The 25,870-nt window shown below is 45.3% G+C and overlaps 1 protein-coding gene across 6 annotated transcripts; it reads left to right on the forward strand.

The window, feature by feature from the left end:
- Window positions 1-993: 993 nt before the first annotated feature.
- SCML1 (Scm polycomb group protein like 1) lies at window positions 994-12,925 on the forward strand. Of its 6 annotated transcripts, XM_047765375.1 has the most exons (8): window positions 995-1,293; window positions 3,592-3,744; window positions 4,609-4,689; window positions 5,170-5,247; window positions 7,005-7,109; window positions 7,442-8,000; window positions 9,875-10,026; window positions 11,281-12,925. In XM_047765375.1, exons 2-8 carry the CDS (start codon window positions 3,715-3,717, stop codon window positions 11,410-11,412), a joined length of 1,137 nt encoding a protein of 378 aa, XP_047621331.1. In that variant the 5' UTR covers window positions 995-1,293; window positions 3,592-3,714; the 3' UTR covers window positions 11,413-12,925. The 6 variants fall into 6 exon arrangements, with proteins under 6 accessions (XP_047621332.1, XP_047621331.1, XP_047621329.1 ...); XM_047765376.1 differs by having other exon boundaries at window positions 994-3,744; window positions 5,173-5,247; XM_047765373.1 differs by having other exon boundaries at window positions 995-3,744.
- The last annotated feature ends 12,945 nt before the right edge of the window (window positions 12,926-25,870 follow it).

Raw genomic sequence — 25,870 nt, forward strand, 5'->3', positions numbered from 1 at the left:
ACGTAATTGTATTCCTGGGGTCTTGCATACACCAAGTGTGGACGTAAGAGACAGACCTGCTATGGCAAAAGTATGAGCAAAATAATAAATACTCTATCTACAATGGGCTCTAATCTCGCTTGTATTTGAGAGGAGAAAAGAAAATATTTCTCATGTCCAACATGCTTCCCTTGTAGCGCCTCTCTGGGCCAGGAAAAGATTTATATAGCTTTACTTCAACTGCTTTGCTTCTGAATTACTCAGACTGTGCCTCCTTCCCAAGATGAGCAACCTCGACATAACCTAAGACGATCGCCACTAAGTAATGTCATGTACCTTTCATTACATACATTTACTGATAGTGTTGTAACTGCTGTGCTTATCCTAACTCACCACCCCCCTCGCTGTGCCCATTTTATTGATGGGAAACTGAAGCACAGAGCCGTTACCTGAGTTGCTCAAAGCCATAGCTCACTTAAATGTTGAGGCTAGGGTACAAACACAGCAAATTTGGCTCCAAGATCTGTGTCATCGCATAAAGGCATAACAACCTTTGAAAATAACCCTTCCAGGTTTGTACCAAACCACAATTGCTAAAGCCCGGCCCCTCCCCTTGCGAATTGAAGCACTGACCGCACACCTAGAATTAATTCAATGTCCATGTCTCTGGTACATCACAGAGGAAGGGGGAATTAAATTAAAAAAAAAATTTTTTTCAAAGAATTAACCAACAAGAGGGGAGAGGCCAGACGCCTAAGTGCCTCAGCCCTGCGAGCCGCCTCCAAGAAACCCACACCGAAATACCAGCAAAAACTCCTCTCCGCCTCGGAGCTTCGCGTCTTCAGCCTATAGCGGGGCGCGGAACTGAACTCACCAACCTCTGCCAACCACCGCCGAGCTGCAGGTGCTCGGAAGCGGCCATTGCGGCTGCGCAGAGGGAAGCACAGCCCCTCCCCTCGGCCGACTCCCTAGCAACGGCCCGCTTCTCACGCGACGGCAAAGGGGTCCGCAGGATTGGTCGGCTTATGGCTCAGGCTTGTCTCTAGGCGGCCACTGATAGGCCAGCGGCCGGCCGCACGTGGCAACCTCCGTACGGTGGGTGGTCTCTGGTGCGAGAGTTGGTCCCCAGCTTCGTGGGGTCCGTGGGCTCTGCGGCGGGCGCATCACGTGGTCGGGCCCTATTTCCGGTGCGAGGACCGTTTCTGACCTCGAGTGACCCTAACCGTTTTACCCCCGCTGCTCGGGAGACGGCTCGCCACTAGCCGGTTCCCGCGCTCTCAGGAGGCCGGTTTGGCTGCTCTAGCGCCAGAAAAGGTCTGTGCTGTGACCCTTTTTCTTCCTCGTGGATGCGCTAGAAGCAGTTGAGGAGTGACTTGGCTTAATGGCTCCCCCTCGGGAGCCGGGTGGCGGGGAAGGAGGATTTTCCCGAGGGAAGAGAAAATAGTTACTTCCCGGGCAAAGCGAGTGTACGCCGCAGTTTCAGCAGCGCTGCGGCTGGAGTGGTTCGGTTCGGTTCCGGGTGGTTTGGGATGGTTCCGCTGGTTCGGGGTGGTTGCACTTGGTTCCGGGTGGTTCCCCCTGTCCCTCCTGGGCCAGCGCGTTGGCGCTTCTGAGAATTGGCCGCTTGTTGGCGGCTTGGTGCTGACTTTGTGGTAACAGGTGATCGTTTTTCCATCCTCTCTCTTTCTTGGCAGGTGTGGGGGGAGGTTGTGGGGGGCGGAAGACGATCAGACTTTATATAGACTTTTGAGTGTAAAGAATCTATTAACTGGAGAGTTGGTTCGTTATAACGTGTTTTGTGATGCAACCGTTGATTCTGAGGCTTTGATTGTAACTGCGATTGATCAAAGACAGCTTCAGCGCAAAGATGTGGCTTGAGCGGGGTCCTTTGACAGCTCGCTCTGTCGGGGACTGCCTCTCTGCCTCGGCCTGGCTCTCCCGGAGGTCGGGCTGCTCCAGTTTGAACCTGCTTTAATGTTTACGAATCGTGATTTTACAAGCAGCTTTTCTGCACGGAGTTTTAGAAAGCTGGGCCATGGAATCGAGTGTGGCCGGCTTTATCCCCCGTCTGGCAGACTCTGTGCTCTCTCAAGTTTGCTGCGGACAGAAGGGCTACTTTTGAGTCCTGACGGGATTTTTAGAAAGTAATCAATGTCTTGACACAGTTTATTGGGGGGAAAAAAAAATCTAGAGTGGGCTTGCTGTTGTAATCTGCCCTATTTGCTGAGAATTTTGGGGTGAAACGCTGTTTTCATCTGTCGTCATTGTGATACGCGGATGGCAAGTGAATGCCTTGCACCTTGGGAGGCAGAAGCCTCAGGTGACTTGAAAAATGACTTTGATGTGTCTTAAATGTGTCTTTCTAAAAACCCGATGTTTAGATTACCTATCGTAAAATGTAAATGAGCTTCCTATTAAGTAAACTTATTTAGCAGGATTTTGAATTTAACCACTGACATTAATTTTAAATAATCTAGTCATAGTTGGGCTCTAGGAAAATTGTTGCAGAAACTTAACGTGTGGGGAGAAGTGAAGGGGAACTGAAACTTAGGCTTTGCCTGCTATAAACCAAACATGATGCCTAGTGCTTAACTGTCATTGGGTCCCACACAACCCTGTCAGGTAGCCGTTACTCCAACTTTATAGGTTAAAAAGTTGAGGCGCAGAGGGGTTAAATCCCTAAGACAAAATAAAAAGTTTTGCAGTTCCGATTCTGACTATTTATTAAAGCCTGTTTCTTTGCACATGCCCCACTGCTTTAAATTCGTTTGGGGGAAATGGTTGCTCTCTCTGCAGTGTAAGGGTACAGTGTGAAGGAGAACTGTGTTGTGATGCTGAGGATTTGTTGTCAAGGCGTTCAATAACAGATGGATTCAGTGGGAGGATGTTGTGAATACCTACAGAGCAGTAGCCAGCGGTGGGGGCTCTGTGAAATAAATCATGGCCTATTTGCAAGATAGGAAACATAAGAAGTGACTACGGTATATCTACAGTTATTGATTTGGAAAGACTTCTTTTACATTTACTTTTGTCTCTTTTTGAGCTTTAGATCAATTGAATCACACACTGTATTCTTTTCTGTGTGTTGAGCTTTTGCCCCACGTTTTGGTTGTGAGATTCATCCTGGTTGGGTGTAGCAAGAGTTGGTTTATTCTCATTGCCGTGTAGTCTTCCTTTGTATGAAAACACCATGGCTTAAGTATTCATAACTTGTATTAGTCTTATCATCAGAAAAAATAGTCTAAAAAAGTAAAACTTAAGTTACAGCTCAAATCGGAGGTACTTAATAACTTGAAGTTATCCCACAATATTAGACTACATTTATCTAATTTGAGAGTTAGATTTGCTTCCAGCATTTACTCTGTAGCCTTTATCTTGTGAGGCATTCACTTCACAATTTCCAACCGTTTGATCTCGATTCGTATCCCTACGGGTGAGCAATAAAGCCCTTTCTATTCTGAGTCACTAATGGAAGAATTGTTGTTTTGTTGCTCTCTAAAAATTCAGCCAGGACTCCAGTTCAACTTGAGTTGGCATTTTAAGAACATGCCCATATTAAGTTTAATAAGGCAGTAAGTGTGTAAAGTAACTCTTTTATGCATTGCTTTTCAGGAATAAAAGTTTAACCAGTCCTAGGTGATCAAGCAAGTTTCACAAATAACCCCCCCCCAGCAAGTTTAAAAATAATTAGGCCCAACTCAGAGGAAGCGGAGTTACTCCTGTTGCACACAAAAGATGTCTAGTGGCTCCAGTGAAGTCGACGTGGTTTGTATTTCAAATTGAAAGTCTTTGTTCTTTTCATTGTGTTCTGTTTCTTTCCTAAATCGAATTTAATTTCATACAGTGAAATGCAGAGGTTGTAAATGTACAGTTCATGAGTTTTAGACATTAATATATACAGCTGCTATGAACAATGTGTACAAGTTTTTAAGTTTTACCCTGCCAAGAGTCATTTTTTTCCTCTGACTCTTTTCACATGATGATGTGAAAGCACTTTGAAAAGCCTAAGGCACTATACAAAGGTAAGATGGTATATTTTTCTAAGTACTAATTATAGCCCGGTTCCACATTATTTTATGTCTCGACATATATACTTCTCAGTGTGTTTTAAATTACTCCTATAGTTCATAATCCATTTTTAGACTAAAGAGTTATTAAGTGAAATGTAATGGCTTTTCTACTGTCTTATTTATTTATGCATTGTCTTATTCCCCCAAAAACGTTTTCCGGTGATTTAGAGATGAATTTATCAGGAAGAATAGGTGCTTAGGTGTCTCCCATTTTGTCCACAGAGTGGCACTGTTGGATTCTTTAAAAACCAAGACCCATGGACAGGGTTCTTTGTAGTAGAAATCCTTGCTTTTATAGCAGTTTGGGGAACAAATTCCTGGAAGAGCAGTCTTCCTACCCCGAGGTACACAAGAGGAAGATGATGTCTTACGTGTAGTTAGGTCAGCGAGACAACAGTTTTGCAAGTACATCTTTTCCCGAAGGCATAGTATTTACAGTGGACAAAGGTCTGATATCACGAATTGGCTTTTGGCACTTCTTGAACGTAAAAGTCAAGTCCTCAATTTTTCTTTAAGTTCTGTCATCTTTCCTTTTAATTTGTTAATAAATCTTCCTTAGATAAGAACACGAATCCCTGCTTGTGATGATGATAACACTGTTCTTTATGCATATGAACCAAATACTGCAAATACCAATAATGTAAGTAATGTTAATTGCCATTTGCCAAGTATATTAACACTTAACCATCTTAAAGAAAAAGATTTAAATTCTTCATCACCTATGGAGTTCCTCCAAACTCACACTCAAGGAAATATTGGTCTCTCCTGATTTTGCTTCCTTTAGTTAGACAGTGAGCAATTAATCATTTTACTTCCCTCTTTTCCTTGTAGAGTAGGAAATTCAGAGCAGCTTTTTTACCATTTTTCAGTGCAAAACTCTAAACCTAGGTCCTTCCGATATAATAAGTTCTTTCTTTACTCCCTCTCTTATTTAGCAGTGGTCATTTGCATTCTCATATTGACGTAAGGTTTTTAATTTTGTCTCTGCTTTAGAATTAGAATTTTGAAACTCTTTGGAAAGTTAGTGAAAAATGAAAACAATGTAAATAAATATAAAGTTTTTTTCCTTAGTGTTCGGTTTGACTTTTACAGAAGTATTAACTACCTTTTAAAATATTAGCAGGAAAGTGTTGTGTCTGACACAGCCTACAATGAAGAGCAACAAAAAACAGTTCTGGACGTCCTTACTCACTGCCAGGTACAAAAGGTCTTGTTGCTCAAATGTAGTTTTCTAAAATACTAAGCTAAAATTCTCTTTATCTCATATAAAAACAAAGTGAACAGTCGGTTGAAATTTTGCTGTATCATTTATGATTATCACTGACGTTGTGATTTTTAACAAAAGCCCTTAACTGATCAAATGTAGTTATTTCTCTTTCACCTAAATTGCTCAGTACTGAATTAATTTTCCCTATAAAATCTTTCAAGAAAATTGTCTGATTTGGATAAAATTTAGTATGTGCCTAAATGTTTGTCAGAGTATCTCAGTGGAAATGAAATGGCCACCCAGCAGTGTTTCTTAAAGAGTACACCTTGCATAGTTTTGAGGGGATTTTGTACAATTGACATGTTGGTAGAGATTGATAGAGTAGGTCCTTATCAAGGAGTTTGTGAGCTGCATACCCTAGAAGTAATGAACGTTCGTGAAAAGATACATGTTTCTTAACACTTAAAGTTTCTTGAATACAACCAACTAACATACTTTGAAAAGTAAAAAAAAAAAAAAAAATCATTATTTTCGGGAGGAGAAGTGGAAAACACTTAGACGGGAAGGGATCCATCTCCTGGAGAAGGAGGTGCAGAGGCTGGGAACGCAGGGGCGACGTAGGGGGCTGCGGTTTGGAGCAGGGCTCGCCCAGCCTGCTTTCCATCAGCACCCACGACCAGCCAGGCTGACACTGCTCCGCCAGGAACTTCTGTGCGGATGGTGGGATGGAGCGTCTGTGCTAAGAGGTGCCCAGGTTGCAAAGTCACAGCCCTAAGGGATGGGCCAGAAAGGATCCTCTCCGTTTGTCGTGATGTGCCAGCCGCCGCCCTCCTTTCTTCAGCGCCTCCCCTCGCCGGTCCAGACCCCAGGGTGCAGCGCTTGCGTCTTGCCCTTTTGTGTTCTTGCCCGGCATCCCCTTTAGCAAAGCCCCAGCCCTCCGCAGCTGGGAAGCAGAGGGGACGGCCTGTGCTGGGGAGCGGGCCGCCCCTGCCTGGTGATCCTCCGACAACCCCCATCCTTGCCTCTCACTTCGTGGGGGAAGAGGAGGGCCTGGAGAAGAAATGCCCTCCAAGTCCCGACTCCTCTCCCCACTGGGGCCAACAAATGTGCCTGGATCCAGCTCTCTGCCGACCTCTCTCCCGACCCTTTGAATGGGAAAGGTGTTTTCCTCGGTCAGGCCAACACCGCCTCTGGTTTCTGCATCTGACCCTCCTTCCCTGGGCTCAGACATTGGTAGCTTTGTTTGTTTTTTATATCCACATTTCCGGCATCTAGCACCTTTATATATATACTATGTATATAATGATTTTTATTGTTTTCCATTACAGCTGGTTGACAGTGTTCTGTCAATTTTCTACCATACAGCATGGTGACCCCGTTTTACACATACATGTATACATTCTTCATAGAAGGGGGCTCTTTGGCCTTTTAGCCGATTTGAAAGTTTCTTTCCTAAAGTAGCACCTTCCTTGGTGTAAAATGACTCCATCATAAATGTGACGGCTTATAGGAGTTGTGGTACATTTACATTCCAGTATTCACGCTTCTTAAAATGCCTGTATGTCATGGAGTCACTGAGTGGGAGGTTGGGGCGCCTCTTCTCAGCCAGCTCGGCTCTGGGTCACCAACAGCCAGGCATCCAGTGGGAAATAAATTTTTGACGGTCAAAGTTTGGCTTAATGGTATTTTTATATGTTACTTTCATTTTGAAATAGAAACTATACTCCTGATAGTTTGTATTATAATAGGCCATCCAAGATGCCATTCAAAACCTGGATAAGAAGTTTGATGTTATTCACGGAAAGGTTTCAAAAATCCATCGTCTTCGTATGAAGTCATTGTGGCAAAATCGTGTAAGTGTTATAAAAATATTTTCACAACTATAATAAACTTCTGATTTCTAAAGATGCTAATCTGTTAGAAGTGAGAGAGAGAACTGCTAGCTGAGATTACCAAGGCTGATCTGTGTACTTGGCTGTAGCAGCAGGTAGGAGACTAATGCTCTGCTGGCAAAATGCTCAAGTTTAGATTTGAGAAATGAATGACAATGGGTATTTTTCTGTTTGTAACCCTAATATATAAAATGCAATTAAAACGTAGGGTTGAAGAGGAATAAAAATCATGTAATCTCATCTTTATGGAAAATAAATATCAATGTATTTACTCTTTCCTTTTTCACTCACAGATGATTTATAGTGGGTTTGTGTCATTTCAGAAGCTACTTGGATATGCATATAAAACTTACCTGCTTTCTAGAAAGAGCAAAGTGCACAGAGTTAGGAGAAGGGAGTCTCCCGCTGTATTCTCCTACCCTGAAAGTTATAGCCCAACTACGCCAGTAGCCAGACGAGAAAATGATTCCGAGAGCTACCCTATGGGAACACCTTGTCCCTCCGAGAGTTCCCCGGAACGAGAGCAGGAGTCATTCTTCCACGACCAGGAGCCAGGCTACAGCCAGAGCCCACCACTGCCCTCCTTCTACCCTACGGATTCCTACCAGTCCTACTACACACCCGATGATCCAATGCAGGACTCCTCTTCCATGCCTTGCTACGGCAGCCCGGGGGCCCGCAGCTCCTGCAGTGTCTTCTCAGCCACCCAAGCAAATGCAGCAGTACCTGGCACCATGCTGGCCCAGGGGGAACCCAGTCCAGCACATAACCCTGAGATGATGGGCTACCCAGCTTTACGGGAAGATAACCTCAGTCAGAATGCCGCCTCTCTCTGTGTCCCGGGCAGCTACGGTGAGTGTGAAGTGACACCTATTCCAGGGAGCACTATTTAACGCATATTCTTCCGCATCGTGGATGTAAGCTAGTGGAAGCGGTGTGTTTCCCAAGTGGCGGGCTGGCGTGGGGCAGTGCTCCTAACGATGACTAACATTCCTTGAGTGTCTATTATGTGCCAGGCACCATGCCAATCTACTGACTCGCCTCTTCTCCGCCAATACGCACAATGATCCCATTGTGAGTTTTTCATCTACTGTTTTTCTATACCCTTTCCTTGTGTAAATAATCAAAGTGCTGCTAAAGTGGCCGGAGCCCATATGCAAGGGAATAAAAGGTACATTTTTTGGCTAATTCACACACAAGAAAGATCCAGTTTGTGTTGGCGGTCCTCGGTTAGAGATCGAATCTTCCTAGTGAATCGCAAAACCCACTTCTGTTGTCACACACTAACTGGAGGGAGTCAGGAGCTCTGATTGAATAAATGAGTACTTGTTTGCAGACAAAGAAGTTCCAGTACAACTTAGTGCACCACACAGCCAAAACTTTTTTGAGGTATGAGCACTTAAATCGTTTCATGCCTCGGTTATTTCTTTTTTAAACATATAAACCTTCAACCAGAATATCTCTAACTATGCTATGAAATTTGAAAGAGGTATTCCGTTTAAAGTTACTTCTGACCTAAGCAGAAAATCTTATTTTCATCAAAATTCAGATATGCATTTAAACCTAAGAGACAGAAATTGTATAGAATAAAGTGATGCTGAAAAGTATCCATATTGAATACATGGGAGAGAATTGGTAAAAGAATTTGGTTCTCAAAGGTAATGGGTTATTGAAATTCATGGATTAAAGTAAATAAATTTAAGAAACTATAAAACTATATATTCTGAGAATTTCTGTTGCAGTTAATAAAATAACTCTAATCTGGAAAGACCAAGGGGAGAGAGATTGAGAGATAGTCTGTGTGTGTGTGTCTTTTTCTGGGGCCACTCCCGTGGCATATGGAGGTTCCCAGGATAGGGGTCGAATCGGAGCTGTAGCCACCTGCCTACACCACAGCTCACGGCAACGCCGGATCCTTAACCCACTGAGCAAGGGCAGGGACCGAACCCGCAACCTCATGGTTCCTAGTCGGATTCATTCACCACTGCACCACAACGGGAACTCCGAGAGATAGTCTTTGAAATACTAAAAGAGAGCAATCTGTTAGCTCAGATTAACCTAATTTAACCCAAGTAACAGACCTTTTGATGTATTTGCCTGTGGCCAAACAGGCCTTGGATTGCTCAGTCTGTTTTACCGTTTGTAAAGTACCTTCTGAAGCTGCTTTTGGGATTTTTGGGGGGCGGGGTAGGGGTTTGTCTTTTTTTTTTTTTTTTTTTTTTTTTCCTTAGGGCCGCACCTGTGGCGTATGGAGGTTCCCAGGCCAGGGGGCTGAGTTGGAGTTCCCTACGCGTTCTTACCAGTCCTACTACACACCCGGTGATCCTACACCACAGCCACAGCAATGCCAGATCGGAGCCGCGTTTGCCACCTGTGCCACAGCTCACAGCAAAGCCGAATCCTTAACCCACTGAGCGAGGCCAGGGATCGAACCTGCATCCTCATGGATACCAGTCAGATTTGTTTCTGCTGAGCCACCATGGGAACTCCACGAAGCTGCTTTTGTTGTGTGGGGGAGGTCAGGTGGGACGTTCTTGGGTAGCCATTCTCAGGTCATCTTTATCTAGGCTTTCACTGGATTTTACACTTGGAGTCCTGGGTCCAAGCCTGGGTGCTTCACAGAAGGTTCCAGGAATGAGAGCATTTCTCCCTACCTAACATGTCTTCTTTCAGGATAACGATCAGGTCAAGTATGATTTGTCTTTCCCCCCCCCCCCCAATTGAAGATCCAAGTTCACCAGTTGGAAATGACACAGATGTTCTGAAACAAACCTACTCCAGTGAGCCTTCAACCTGGTCTGTGGATGAAGTGATTGTGTTCCTGCAAAGTGTAGATCCTCAGCTATCAGACCCCCTCACCGACCTCTTCAGGCAACATGTAATGTATCTTTTGATCCGGTTTTCCTGCCGTAATGCCTTTGAATGACCTCTGTGCAGGCCCTTCAGTTGGATATTGATTAGTGTGGATGGTGGGGGAACCCTGTCAACTGATTTTTCTGTATGTGAGAAAGTTTATTTTGCCCAGAGTTAAATGGTAGAGGCTGGATCTGTGCTTTGAATGGGTTCCCAAGTACCTAAAATACTACAAGTCTTCAAGTTCTCAAGAGAAGATGATTCGGCCTGGCCACTCTCAGGTGTCTTCTCCTTTGTAACAACAACTACAAGGATCCTCCTCCCCACCTGCTCCCTGCTGGGCCCCAGGACCGTGAGTAGGAGGGGGTGACCACAGCTTTGACAGAGTGTCCTCCTTGTTATGATGTCCCACAAATGCAGTCACTGACTCATTTTGGCTCGGTTTTGTTGACCTTATATGGTTATTGACCATTTGGGATGCCAATACCCTCACAGCATTTACAAAAAGTAGCATCAGGGGCTAAGTTTTTAGAAGTTATCGTTTCTCGTTTTACTTAGTAGAACATGTATAGAAGATACTTGACAAAGGCAGTACTTTGACGGATTTCAGTTCTCTTCAGAAGTTTTATTCTTAAACCAGAACTCATGAAAACCAAATAATATGTTTTGGCCACATTAGTTCCTCAGTTAATGTAATAAAGAATTTTAAGAGGACGCCTTGTGACTATGAAGTAATATTTCTAGTGTTTCCTAGTGAATAAAATGAGTGCCCATATAGCTGATGTAGCCTTCTCAATGTGGTAAGAAAGCCAGTAACTCCTTTTTAGCATCTGATGAGCTTTTAGCATTAGGATAGCACCGTACAGCACCCTGAGAGCAGACCTGCTCCTATTCCCAGCCCTTCGAAGAAGGTAAATAACCAGCTGCAGTTCATTTCTACCATTCAGAGTGTTTTACTCTTTTGTCGTAGCTGTGCAGTATTTTATTGAACACATGGTATTTGAAATGAAGTGGTTTGATGCTTAGGACATTTTTAATATATTAAGTTAATTTCCTTTTTCTTACAATTTGAAGTAAATTTACCAATGATTAAGTGATACTTCAGTGTTCCAATTATATTTTTAATAGTTTTCATCAAGCAGTTGCAATATTCAGAGAATATATAGCTGGAATGAGCTGCTTTCTAATTGGTGTTACATGTTCTTACATATGAAGGAATAACCATTCTAATAAAATATGAAAGCATTATTAATTATTTTAATTTCCTTCTCTTCTGTAGGACATTGATGGGAAGGCTCTGCTACTCCTCAAGAGTGACATGATGATTAAGTACATGGGGCTGAAACTGGGGACAGCCGTGAAGTTGTGCCACTACATTGAAAGGCTTAAAGAAAAATACTTCAACAATTGAAAAACTGTTTATAAATTAGATTAGACTTAATTCTGGGGAGACCATTGCTCCCCAGAAAAATTGTCAGTTTTCTGCCCTTAGATGTTTTTCTTACGTAAGAGATTGCTCTAAATATGTATCCAGAGTCGCAGAACCATGTTACAGTCCAGCCCGCTTCTTTAGAAGCCACTTCACATGTTAGTGCTAGCATTTTCACGCTGCTTGTTTGTTCTTTATACCTTCATTCTTTTCATTGTATAGTTTACAGATATACTTCGTGCAGGAAACAGAAACACCTTTGATTGTGGTTAACTAATGGTTGTCTGTACAACTACAACAGCCAAATCCCAAAGAGGAAGGTCTCAGAGACTGACAGGCTCTCTAATGAAATGCACGAGGTGTTTTCCTCAGAAGCGTCTTAAAAGATGCAACTATCGACATCATCTCTTTCTCAAATACTTTGTCACTGCAGTGTTCTGTTCTTGTTCTACCCGTTTCCAGAAAGGGATAGCCATATAAATTATTTTCCTTTTGTTATCATTTCTCTATGTTTTATCTGGTCCTATTTAAAGGGGGGAACAAGCAACCTTATAAGCTTTCATGAAGTGTTCTTATCAACTTTTTACAATAAGGTAGATAGACAGCAGAGTTGTTTTATGTAAGAGGTATTACACTACAGGTGGCTTGGATGGAGTCTGATTTTATTGTTTCCAGTTAAATACCTGTGTTTTAAAACTCCCATATTGTGCCTAAGCTTGCTTTTTTAACTAGGCAGGCATTCACTTCTCGCTCTCACTGAAGATGCCTAGGTTCTAATTTTTAAAAGATACATGTTTTATTCTTCATGTGGATACTGGTTCATATTTATATTTTATTCTCTATCTGAAGTATTCACACAAGTCTTTTCTTTTTGAATTGAAAACGGCACTTTACACTTGCACAGAGGTAAAGATGAACTCCCTACATAGTGAGATGCCTTTATTCTGTAAAACATGTGCACACCCTTTGCTGCCATTGGTCCCTCTCGGCTTACTCTTCAGTTTCCATACAGGGAAGTTCTCAGTCTTGTGCAGTGTTCCTCGTTAATTTGCTTTCTGAGCCGTTTATCCTACTAAACTTTCCAAGATACCTTAGCTCTGATTTGTCATGCTGACCTTTATTTTACATAGTAGAACTTTCTAGTGAAACATGCTCATCGTTGTTATTTTGTTATTTATTACATCTTTAATTGTATAATATTTGAGGTAATGTTTATAAGCTATAACAATTGGTGCTCATTTTAATTGGTGCTAATAAGATGTTCACCAGGGCAAGAGTATTTATTTTCTTTCAAGGAAACCACGTGTACTTTATAAGCAAATGCAACCATTTATTGGGCATATATGATTTAAAGGATGTTTTTTTTTTTCTGTTATTCCTTTTGTGATAAACAAGATCCTAGTTAAACTTGGTCTTTGAGATTGTGTAAAGATGCTGTGCCCATTTGAACAGTCCTCAGGTGTTTGTATAAATACTATGTTATTTTTATAGTTTTTAGATTTTAAAATAAAGTTTAATAACCACAACCATTAATATCAAAGCCTCAGATTTGATTTTACTTGCTTAAAGACTTAAAGCAAGCAGTGATACATGTCATGAGTAGTTACACGCTGTGACAAGTTCACTAAAGAATTCTCTTCCCAGAGTTCTTGCTCTTTCCAGAGTGGGGCAGTGGGTTAAGAATCCGACTGTAGTGGCCCAGGTGGAGGCAGAGGCATGGGTTTGATCCCTGGCCTGGCACAGTGGGTTAAAGGATCCAGCATAGGTCACGGTTTCAATTTGGAGTCAGTCCCTGGCCTGGGAACTTCTACATGCCATGGGCAAGGCCACTTAAAAAAACAAAAACAAACAACTCTGTCCAACCTGAACACGAGGGCCAAAGTATGGCTAACGCAGTAACTTTTCCTAAATATAGACCTCAATTAGCAGAACTAGAATTTAATATCCACTGAAACATAGTATTTTTCTCTCTAAATTTACCCATCTCCACCAAACACAGTCAAATCAAGGCTCGTTTGTTTATAAAATAAGTATAGTCAATTGACCACATAGGCTCCTCCAAACTAGCTGTGGTGGAACTCCTCAGGAGCCTCAGACTGAATTCCCAGAAGGCCTCTCAGGGCCAGGAAAGTCATGCCAAAGGCCTGCCATCAGGCTCTGCCTTAGTGGATCTCTCTCTTATAGAGGTCCCCAAACTATCAAGATTCCCGCAAATGCCAGGAGACAGTCTTTCCCATTCACCTGAAAAGGCTGCTCTGAACCTAAGAGTCTCCAATTTCTGGAAGGACCAGGTGGAGAGAAAAAAATGTTTCAATTCTACCTACAGATGTGGTTTACTAAATTGCTCCAAGTTGAGGGGAAGGGCTTCCCTATAGCTGGAAAACAGAAAATTACAACCATATTCACTAGTGCACTCAGCTCACTCACTAAGTAACCCTTTTACTAACTTTTTATAAAGCCAACGGGTGTTTCATTAGGATTCTTTAATCCTACCCCAGTTCAGCAGTATGAGCTGGAATTTATCAGAGATGTAAACTTGTCAAAAGGGCCTTCCTGTCAATCTTACTGAAGATGAAGCACTTTCACAAAAGCATCAGAGTACACAACACTTTCTATAAATGACAAGACTTTAAAGGCCAAGTTAAACACCTGATTGCAATGTAATCAATGAAGAAATTTGGTTACAATACCTAAAACTATGTCTTAACCCTTGAAAACCTTAATCTCTGGCAAAAACCAAGAAGCGAGTATTTGCGAACTGTCTGTGGTACTGGAATTTCCTGATGGGAAAATTTATGCTGTCGTCTTCCTCTCCTACGAAAGCAAATGTAGGTAAACTTAGACTTCCCCAGCAATTAGTGTTCCAATATTTTATCCTATTTGAAATGACCCAGATAATCAATTAATTCTCTTCATTTAACTTAAGTCTCCCTAGATTTTGGTACCTTGAAACTATTTGAGATAGACATTCCCCAAACATAATTATTCCTATAGGGTTTATTGAAAAGCTCTTATCTCATTTTTGTCTACTTCAACTTCTTATCATATCAAGTTATTTCCCTTGCTGACAAATTTCCAATGGGTATATAAAGTCTTATTTGACCTCTAGTAAACCTAGCTACACCGCAAGTGTTACACTAATATTGATGGTGCTAAAGTTAAGTCTATATTAATCAAAGCTTCGATGCTAGATATCAATATCAGTACTGAATATTTCCCAGATCGCAGGAACCTGAAATTCTTTCAGGCCAATTTCTTTTATATTTCTGAGAATTTACATGTGTTTAATTCTTTTAAGTCAGTTAAACAGCTCATCCACAAGCCAGTCTTGGCAATGCCATTTGGAATCAGAGACACCTCATGTTGTAAGGTACGCACAGACATACGTACATCTATATAGACGCAAAGACCTCACCGTTTTCCTGCTGAAGTTTAAAAAAGCCTTTTTTTGAATGAAATAATGTTCTTGCAGCAACATGCATGGACCTAGAAATTATCATACTAAATGCAGTCAGAAAACGACAAATACCATATAATATCACTTATATGTGGAATCCAACCACAAATAAACCTACCTACAAAACAAAAACAGACTCATGGACATAGAGAACAAATTTGGGGTTACCAAAGGGGAAAGGGGGTGGGGACGAGGAACGGGTAAATTAGGAGTTTGGGATTAACATACAAACTACTATATATAAAATAGATAAACAAACAAGGTACTACTGTATAGCACAGGGAACTATTTTCAACATCTTGTAATAAACTGTAACGGAAAAGAATCTGAAAAAGAATCATTTTGCTGACACCAGAAACTAACACGACATTGTAAATGAACTATACTTCAATAAAATAAAATAAAAGTTTCAAAGGCTTTTTTTTGGCTTCACTCTGGGAATCAGAGGAAGCCCAGGTAGACCATTTCCATTTCAAAGGCACAGGAAGAGAAATACCATTTCCTTCTAGAAAGCTAACTTCCTCTAATGACATATGCACAAACCAGTTTTAGAATGTCAAAATAGGAGTTCCCCTCGTGGCTCAGTGGAGTCGAATCCGACTAGCATCCATAAGGACGCAAGTTCCATCCCTGGCCTTGCTCTGTGGGTTAAGGATCCGGCGTTGCCGTGAGCTGTGGTGTAAATCACAGATGCGGCTCGGATCAGGCGTTGCTGTGGTGTAAGCTGGCAGCTGCAGCTCCGATTCAACCCCTAGCCTGGGAACGTTCATATGCTGCAGGTGTGGCCCTAAAAAGACAAAAAAAAAAAAAAAAAAAGAATGTGTTTCATCTTGGACGTTTTCCAGGATTTTTTCTCTTTTTTTCAATTTCTAAACAGCCAATTCAGTATCAGCAAATATCAGGAAGAGACATCCTTCACACACACGCATGTGCCTCACTTTCAGACGAACAAGAGCCAGCATTCATGCCAACCTTCGCCTGGGTTATTAGCCTCTGGGGCCTTTCTCGACAGAATACGCAAGGGCCAGCGCACACCTGCTGCCACGCCTTTGTCCCACTGGGATGGGGGCCAGTAGCTCCGGCACAACCTTGGGGTGTCTGAGTCCTCAGCACTCTCCTGGCGGCCCCCCTTCATCAAGAACAGCCACCCCAGGGCCCCGCCCTCTGTGGACGTCCGCCAGGATTCCCCCCCACCCCGCAACTTTCGAGGTCACCCCGGCACTTGTGGGCCCCACACACTGTGGACGGCCGCGCCGGGAGGCCCCCACAACTCTCCGGTCTGTCCTCGCCTTCTGACATCTCGGCAGCTCCGCCCGTTGCGGGCTGCACCTTGCACGCCCGCAAGGCCTGCGCTTGCCCAGCTTCAAGACCAAGCACAGAGCCCGCAGGCGGCGACAGAGACATCAGTGATTTAATAAAGGGGAGCTTACCTGTCTGAAGCCCGGTCCTGCAGCGACGCCCCGACGTGTGGGGTGGCAGAGGGCACACGAACCCGGGTTAGGACCGCCGGCAAGAGGGCGGCAGGCTTTGCTCCCGGGGCAGGGGGAGGTGCCCAATGAAAGCGCTATTGGCTTCAGGTGGGCTCTTCAGTTACCAGGGAAACCAGCAAGGGGCACGCCCCCCACTGCCCTTTGACAAGCTACCAGGTGGAGATGTTCTGCCGGACAGACTAGGTGAAGCAGGCACTGGTGGAGCAGGGGATGGAAAGAGAGCAAGAGAAGAGCCATCTTGGGTGGCCAGACTATACCGTGAGCGTGAAGATACGGTGTCCTTCTGTAATATTACTAGAAATTAAAAATTAAACATCATGACTAGGAACAGTGATTACAGGAGGAAAAGCGCTGCTTGTTCAAGCTGCATAAGGGACTGTACTCACAGCTGAACAAGTGAACAATGTTTACGTTTCCGGGGGCCGGAGTTCCCATTGTGACACAGAGGAAACGAATCCCACTAGTATCCATGAGGGTGCGGGTTCGATCCCTGGCCTCGCTCAGTGGGTTAAGGATCCATTGTTGCTGTGGCTGTGGTGTAGGGGGGCGGCTACAGCTCCAATTCAGCCCCTAGCCTGGGAGTCCCCATATGCCACAGGTGCAGCCCTAAGAAGCCAAAAAGAAAAGTTTCTGGGGCCGTTTCTACAATGCGACGCTAGGACCTGTTTGCATTTTTAAGTGCTCTAGGGGGACCAGGGCCCTCCTTCAGAAAGCGAGGCGGACACTTGGTCATCCATCCTTCCTTATGTATTTTTCCTTGCTTTGTCTGGCAGCTTGACAAACCTGAGCCTTGACAGCAGCTCTGCACGGTGAGCGCAGATTCAGCGCAAGCTCGCCCACTCTTCCTCATGTACTAGAGGCCACTCTGGTGTTACGGGAACACCTTCTCTGGCTTTAGGGGTGCTGTCAGCACTGAGGGGAGAGCCTTAAGCCATGAGAGAAAAAAGAAGGGGAAAATGAAATAAATCCCTTTGTCTGCAAAGGTCCAATTTCACCAAGCGGCTGGACAAAATAGGGGAGAGGTCACACCGCGGGGAAGAAAACTGTCCCCCAAACGTTCTGAGGGTGGGCTCTGTTTGGCATTGACTAAACAGCGCATCTTTGCCCAAATAGTAAAAATCACCTTTTATCATTGATTAAGTCCTTAAATAAAAATGGTAAGGAAGTTCCCGTGTAGCTCAGCAGGGTGAGGAGCCAGCGTGGTTACTGCCGTGGCTCGGGTTGGATCCTGGCCCAGGAGCTTCCACATGCCGTGGGTGTGGCCGAAACCAAGAAACAAAACAGAAGGTTAAAAGACATGAAAATGTTCAACCCGACTAGGAATGAGTCAAGTTCAAATTAAAACCGGATGCGCATTACGCTCCACTTTTTATCCAATTAGCAAAGTTCAAGAACTCTTAAGTGGTCCCGTTGGTGAGAAGTGAGTTGGTAGGACACAGCCAGACGGCCGTTGGAAACTACATAGAGAAAGCCTGGGTAGATCCACGAGAAGAAGCCTTTCAAAATGAGGAAGAAGACATTTATTTACATCGAAGGACACTCGTGATTTGCTGACCCAGGCGGGTCACAGCAGCAGATGTGCAGCAGTGCCATCTGCGCAGGATTCTATTGTGTGTTTGTGCACAGACGGGCTCACGGACCGAGAAGATACCTATGAACATCTTTAGAGCGGGCAGCCACAGGCAGGTAGGATTCTGAGGACGCTTCATTTCATTCTGCTTTACTTTCTGATTTGTCTGCAGTGTATTGGTTTTATAATAATTGTTTAATGACAGAACTACAGGCCATATCATGTTTATCTCCCCATGGAAGATTAAAAGAAAAAAACCACACTGCTATTTCGTGGCAAGCAGAAACAACAAAACCTTGAGAAAAAAGCATAGCATGTGTCAGGAGACCAATTTAATTGCATATTATGTATAAAGAGATTACACACTCACATTAAAAAGATTCAAGTATGGATCTTAATTACATGCGCGTATCTACCTTGTCATTGGCTTTATTTTTTTATTTATTTATGTTTCTATGGCCATGCCCACAGCACATGGAAGTTCCCAGGCCAGGAAGTGAATCTGAGCTGCAACTGGGACTTATGCCACAGCTGCAGCAACGGCGGATTCCTTAACCCACTGTGCCAGGCTGGGGATCAAACCCACATATCCACCATGAACCGAACCGCTTGAGTCGGGTTTTTAACCCACTGCACCAAAGCGGGAACTCCTCATTTGCTTTATACATTAAAACATAAATGTCTGGATAGAACTTGATCTGCAAATAAACAAAAAGTAGGCCACAATGATAATACTGAGTCCTGCGAGGTAGAATTACCAGCAAAAAGCCGTCAATGCATCAGGGGTTCTTACATCGGTAAGAGGTGCAAGCATGAGGAAAGCGGATCATGAACTTGTGTATAACCAGTTACAAAGAATGAAGATCAAAAAGCAAAACCAGACAGGCCATAGGCATAATTTAATAGAGTTGCGGTAGGAAAAAAGTCTTTATTAGATCTCTCAGCCTTTGACACAAGGAAGTAAAATTAAAGAGCAGATACTGGAGTTCCCACTGTGGCACAGTGGTAATGAACCCAACTAATATCCATGAGGATGTGGGTTCAATCCCTGGCCTCACTCAGTGGGTTAAGGATCCAGTGTTGCTGAGTGCTGTGGTGTAGGTCACAGACATGGCTCGGATCCCGTGTTGCTGTGGCTGTGGCGTAGGCAGGCAGCTGCAGCTCCATTTCAAACCCCTAGCTTGGGAACCTCCAGAAGCCGTGGGTGCGGCCCTGAAAAAAATAATAACAAAATAAAGAGCAGATACTGATATAAGTAAAAAGACATTATTGAGGGACATTCGATTCCAAAAGAGAATTCACTGTTTACATGACTCCATGGTGCTTTCACAAAAATGAGTACATAGTAAGCTACACAGAGCACTGGATTACAGAAAACAAAGCTCATACAGGCTACGGTCTGGGAGATGAAATTAGAAGTAAATGAGGTACTTGTGAAAGGCTAGCAAGAAAAACAAGAAGCACCCCTACCTTTCTAGCCACGGCTTCTTTGCTGAGCTTTCTCCTTGAGCTCTGGGCCTGGGTACGTAACTGTCTACTGCCATTGCCACCTGCAGGCCCACAGGCATCACCCCGAATCTCTTCCCATCTTCCTTCATCCGTGGAGCCCTCGGCAAGCCCTGTGTGGTGAAGAGCACCTCCCCCGCTCACGCGTCCAGGCAGCTGACAGAGTGACTGTGACTGCGACTGCCATTGTTGGCCTCAGCTCCTCGTTGTCCCCAGCTGCCACACCCGCTGCCATCACCAGGTCGCACACAGCCTACCTCATGGCTCCCTTTCGTCATGTGGGCCCCCCCAGCCTGTTGTTTCCCAAGTTGGCTGCCAGACAGCGCTTCAGAAATGCTAAATTTCTTTGCAGTGAGCACTCCCAGGGCCCATCCTTTTTTTTTTTTTTACATTACTGTATTCCTGATATTTAGCATAGTAAGTATCTCCTACATCATAGATACTTAGATGTTGACTGAATAAAAAGGAGGACACAGGAGTTCTCTTGTGGTGCAGCAGGTTAAGGATCCAGCACTGTCACTGCAGTGGCTTGGGTCGCTGCTATAGCTCAGGTTCGGTCCCTGGCCCGGGAACTCCTACATGCTACGGTCATGGCCAAAAAAGAGGACACGAAAGCAAATTTTCTTCTTAAAAACATGGCCATTTCTAGTACACTTCCAATTTAAAATAATTTTTGTTGGCCACACCTGTGGCATGCGGAAGTTCCCGGCCCAAGGATCGAACTCATGCCACAGCAGTGACAATCCTGGTCCTTAACTGCTAAGCCACCAGGGAACTCCAAAATAATTTATCTTGATGCTTACACTTTATTAATGGAGTGTGGCTTCCCACCACTGCCATGGAGCAGCTCTGATAGATTTGAGTGGTAGTGGGAAGGGGTTCATCCAGGGGACTCTCATGGTAAAGGTGGTTAGGCCCAGAGATTTGGGCCCTGTAGGGGAACTGAAAAAATCCCTAATCTTTATGGATACATGGAAAGATTTGTCAGAGACAGTCCAAGTGCTTTCAATAAATCTGTCAGTGTTATGTGTGTATGTGTGTTTAGGATTCGAAGATGTCGCTATGAGCTACAAACACGAAGGAGTTTAACAAAGCCGTCCCATGTCCTAGGGACAATTTTTCTCTTAAGTCTGCAAGCCAGTTGCTGGGTGGTTCCATTTTTATTGAGCCAGGCCAGTATTGTCCTCTCCTATGGAAGAGTCCCCTTTTTCATGCTTTGGAACTGGAATTTAAAAATACAGATAGTCAAAGGCATGCTCGCTGTTGAGGTCTCCTATAAAACACCTGATTCAGTGAGCAAATATCAGCTCTGTCAAGTATTCCTTTAAGAAAAGCTTTATTGTACATTTCAAGTCCATGTAAAAATAGGGATAGTGATGGGACGTCACCCAGCATCAGGAATTATCAGCTCATAACCTGCCTTGTTTTGTCCACACTCTCCCCCACATCTCCCACCTCCCATGTTGTTTGGAGCAAATCTGATAGATCATTTAATCTATGAACAGGTCAGTATGTATGTATACCTAAAAGATAAAGAAACGTTTTAAAAAGTAACCATACCATTATCACACCTCAAAACTTAGTAAGTCATTTTAATTTCTGTATTCCTAAGAGGTCTTTTGGGCCAAGGATGAAACCTGTGCCACAGCAGTGACCCCAGCCACAGTGGTGACAACACTGGATTCCCACCCGCTTGGCCACCGGGGAACTCCACATAATCCATTTTTAACACCGTGGTGTAATGAGAGAAACCAGGGCTCCTGGGAGAAATGACCGATTGCAGGACGAGGACAGGGAATATACAGCTGGAGTCTGGCGCGTCTTCGTATCAGAAGGATGCGCTCCACAAAAGCACAGCGATGAGATAGATCAGAGGGACCCAGGAGCCAATGGAAAGCGCCTCCAGTGGCCACATCTGGAAAGGCCTGAGCAACAGAATGAAGTAGTATTGGATGATAACCCAACGCCTCAAGGAAGCATCCCTGAGTCCGTAGCGCTGGAAAGCAGTGACTGGAGAGGGAAACAAATGAGGGAGGACAGACGAACTGTGCAGACGAATCCCGAATCAGGTGGACACTCAGCCTCCAGGGAGCGGAGCCTCACTCCCCAGCCCTTCCGTGTGTGCTGTGCAGAGAGGTATGTGCTTCCTTCCAAAGAGGACAGCGTGGAAAGGGCCAAAGGAGGAACTGGACAGTGACCAGCACGGCCTCAGCCAGGGGGTCAACGTCAGCGTCAACAACGAGAAGTCATGGTGACAGTATGTGCCCTTGATATGTGATGAGAATGGCCCCTTATCCCTGTGGTTTTCTTCCCCCAAACCCGTGACCCTCGTTTCATCATGAGGAAAATCACCAGACAAATCCCAGCTGAAGAACATTCTGCAAAACACCTGACCAGCACTCCTCAGAACTGCCCAGGTCATCAAAAACAAGGCAAGTCTGAGAAACCATCACAGTCGAGAGGAGCCCAAGGAGACCTGATGACTGAACATAATAGGGTTTCTTGGATGGGATCCTGCAACAGAAAAAGGTGACTAGTAAGGAAGTGTGAATACATTGTAGGCTTTTGTTGATCATAATGGATCAATACTGATTCATTAGATGTGGCAAATGTGCCACAATACAAGCTGCTAATGACCGGGAAGATGGCTGTGGGGACTCTCTTGACTCTCTTAGCAATTTTTCTATACATTGCAGCTGTTCTAGAATGAAACGTTTATTAAAAAGTTCATTATATCCTACATTCATGTAATATTCAAATTCCTAATCATCTCCAGTATTGTATTTCTTTTTAAATGTTTTGTATCTTCCTGTAATTGTCTGTTACAAAGCTGTCCAATGGAAATGTAATGCCAGCTACATACATAATTTTAGCCCTCTGTTTTTAAAGGCCCAACCTCTCAAATCGGAGTTGTGAAAAACTTTTCCAGAAGTCCCAGTGAGATTTTGAGGGAGCGGATGCCCCTCCTTGAAAAGGAAACGATGCAAAGTTTCTTCTTGGTGCATGAAATATTTGATAAGCGCAACCTGCTCTGGTAGGTAGTTTGAGATCTTTCCTCCGAGGAGTGCCTGGGCCTTGTCTTCACACGTCTATCCGTGTTTGTGCATGACTGAATGAGGTCAACTCCCAGGAAGACTAGGAGTCACAGCATACGCTTTTCGGTGAAGTTACGCAGGTATGTGTAGATTGATTTCTTCTTCCCTTTTATTCCTTTAAAAACACTTGGCTGTTGCTTGCGTTTCCAATCCACGCAAAATTAGCTCGGCAAATTGATCTGTGATGTACAATCAGCAGATGAGCGTCACCATTTATCCGTGTCCATTAAGCGAGGCTTCCTGCTTTCCAAGGTTGCATCTGGCTTTAGGAATTTTTGCATCAGTACATTTCAGAAGTTAGCATGGATGCTGGCAAAATCAATAGCAACGTTTCTGTCAGAAGAAGTGCAGGAACCCAAGGAATGACCCTGGTCGGAAAAGAGTGTCCTGAAATGCTTGCGTCTGTCAGTGACACCAGGGGCCTACGGGAGGGCACTGGCCAGGGCGGGCGATGGCAGCCCTCAGCATTGAGTCCCACTCCAGACACTGCCAAATCTTTATATTACCTGCTAAATGGATACACTTGTAATGATAATGCAAAGAACTTGAAGCTTTAGTATGACATAATAATAACTGAACTGCTGGATTAAGAAGTGGTTTTGGACGTTACACTTGGGTTGGTTACATTGCTGGTGTAACAAATCAGTGCTGACATGTCAGTGGCTTTGCTTTACTCTCAGGAGTCTCCATAGCTGCTGCTTCTTTTGTGTGACTCTACCCATGTTTCACATGGCCTCCAAGAGTCTTTTTGTTGCTCAGAGCTGACATGTGGCATTCCTACTTGGAGCCCACTGGTACAACCGGTTATGTGGCCACTGCTTATGTGCAGTGGCTTTCTCAAGAAGAGCAAGAAAAAAAATGGAAGATTTAGTGAACACAAAACACTGTTTCTGCCACAAGCCTTTAAACATTTTTTCAGGCTCAAATGACTGCAGATGTGTTTTGGGGCTGGGCCAGGATGGGGCCCTAACTGGGAGAAGCGGGCTGGGTACAACCAGCTGGGAGGAGCAGAGGTGTGCACAGGTGACTGTGTCTGGCTGGAGCCCACCTGTTGCCAGGCAAGGTTTTGAGTCTTACCTTACAGTTCCACCAATTTTCCAAAAGCAAGTGAAAAGCACAAATTTTGTAAAAAAACAAATTTTTTTTTTTGTCTTTTTGTCCTCTTTAGGGCCGTACCCGTGGCATATGGAGGTTCCCAGGCTAGGGGTCTAATCAGAGCTGTTGTTGCCAGCCTACACCACAGCCACAGCCACGCCAGATATGAGTCGCGTCTGTGACCTACACCACACCTCACGGCAACACTGGATCCTTAACCCACTTAGTGAGGCCAGGGATTGAATCTTTGTCCTCATGGATGTCCTCCGCTGAGCCACGACGGGAACGCCCAATCTCCTAATTTTAAAATGTAGGCTTAGGTGTATGAAAGCACAGGCCCAACAAAATGTGTTTGCAGGCGTAATTGGACCTAGTGCCACCAACGTTAAGATCTTAGCTCTCTGGCTTAGGAACTTGGGATTTTGTTCTTTCTGCCTTTTTTTTTTTTTTTTTTTTTTTGCTTTTGTCCTTTTAGGGCCGCACCCGCAGCATATGGAGGTTCCCAGGCCAGGGGTCAAATCGGAGCTGTAGATGCCGGCCTACACCACAGCCACAGCAACGCCAGATCCGAGCCGTGTCTGCAACCTCCACCACAGCTCACAGCAACGCCGGATCCCCAACCCACTGAGCAAGGTCAGGGATTGAACCCACAACCTCATGGTTCCTAGGTGGATTCAGTAACCACTGAGTCACGACAGGAACTCCTGGAAGTTGGGATTTTGAATGGCCCTTTATTTACCCGTGAGGTAGAGCCAACCTCAGCTTTCTAAGACAAATCTGGCTCTGCCTGTGAGCATCCCCTCAGTCCACCCTGGTCCAGGTCCAAATCCTTCATCCTCGCACAAGCTCAGCTGACCACTGGAGCACTCACGGCAGGTACAGCATGACAGAGTCCTTGCGTTCCAAGTCATCGCCAGGCTACATAATCTTGAGTCATGTGGCAAAGCACAAAGTGGTGAGAAACCCGGAGGGGTGTTGGGGACTAATTACCAACTTGGAAGAGGAAAGCCCTTAGGTCGGCTTGGGGTGGATCGCAAGGGCTGTGGGACGCAATTCAAAGATTACAAACGAGGGAAGGGTCACACCATCAGACCTGGGTTCTGGACGGATCATTCGGGCAGCTTTGGGGGCAGGAGGAGAGCTCCGGCAAACAGCCAGATGCCCTGGACCCTCCATGGAACCCCACCCACGTGCTGTCTTTGGGGGTGACCGTGGTGATTCCATTCTTTTTCTGATCTCTTCTTGGAAGAGGTGTCCCTCTGAGGGTGGCCCGAGCTGTCGGGTCCCTGGCAGGCAGCCGGCAGTCCCGCACCACCACCTTCCCTTTCAAGTGGCCTTGCCGTCCCTTTCCAGATGGCCCCATGTCTGGGCGGCCCAGCTCTTGGCAGGGGGCTTCAATGCGCCTTCCGGCGGGCAGGAAGGACACAGCCAGGCCCCCAGAAGCCTTGCTGGCAGGGATCTGGCATCCAGGCGGCAGCCCCTGGTGCACCGCGTTCAGGAGCAGAACGTTCTGGGCCCTACGGGGAGGCCGCGGGTGCGGCAGCCACTTGTTGGCACCAAAGGGCGAAGGGGTGCGGATGGGTCTCCCCCCAACCCAGGCACCCAGGAGCCAGGCAGGGCGGCCAGGAAACCACAAGGGACGTGGTCACCGCGGAAAGAAGGCAGGGGAGGAGAGGCCCCGAGTTCTGCGTCCTCCGACAGCCACCACCTGGGTGGGTGCTGGGTATGGGGGGGAGTGGGGGCGCCGCAGGGCTCCCAGGAGCCGGGGTCTCAGGCCCAGACTCAGCCTGGGAGGCAGACAAGCTGTTGTCACCCTGACCTCTCCCGCCGCCACCTCTTGGTAGGTCATGCAGCAGTAGAGCGGTTGGCTTTTATTTAACCTGTGTCCTCCCTCCAAGCCTTTCCTATTCTCAGCCCCCATCGTAGCCCCATCTCCCCACCCTCCGCCCGCTCCCGTCTCTGTTACCCCCACCCCCCCACCCCTGGGCCTTAATGAACCGCTGAGAGCCGCTGTGTTCTGCGCAAGTCCTGGGCCTTCAAGAGAAGGAAGCTGGTCCCGGGCGGCAGCGCCCCCGCGCGGGCAGGGTGGGGAACAGTGGGTGAGGACCGTGGCCGATGCCCCGGCCGCCCTCCCTCAGGGGCAGTGGCTGGCGTCTGGGCCCCGGGCTCCCCAGCTCGCCCGCCCTTCCTCCTCCCGCTCTCTGGAGGACCACGCCTGCCGTCCTCC

Source organism: Phacochoerus africanus, chromosome X (assembly GCF_016906955.1).
Source record: "Phacochoerus africanus isolate WHEZ1 chromosome X, ROS_Pafr_v1, whole genome shotgun sequence".
Taxonomy (NCBI): domain Eukaryota; kingdom Metazoa; phylum Chordata; class Mammalia; order Artiodactyla; family Suidae; genus Phacochoerus; species Phacochoerus africanus.

Coding starts and splice junctions, on each gene's coding strand:
- SCML1 (XM_047765373.1), top strand. CDS start 3,715: ATGTCTAGTGGCTCCAGTGAAGTCGACGTG. Junction 8,001..9,874: donor CTGTGTCCCGGGCAGCTACG/GTGAGTGTGAAG, acceptor CCCCAATTGAAG/ATCCAAGTTCACCAGTTGGA. Junction 10,027..11,280: donor CCGACCTCTTCAGGCAACAT/GTAATGTATCTT, acceptor TCTCTTCTGTAG/GACATTGATGGGAAGGCTCT.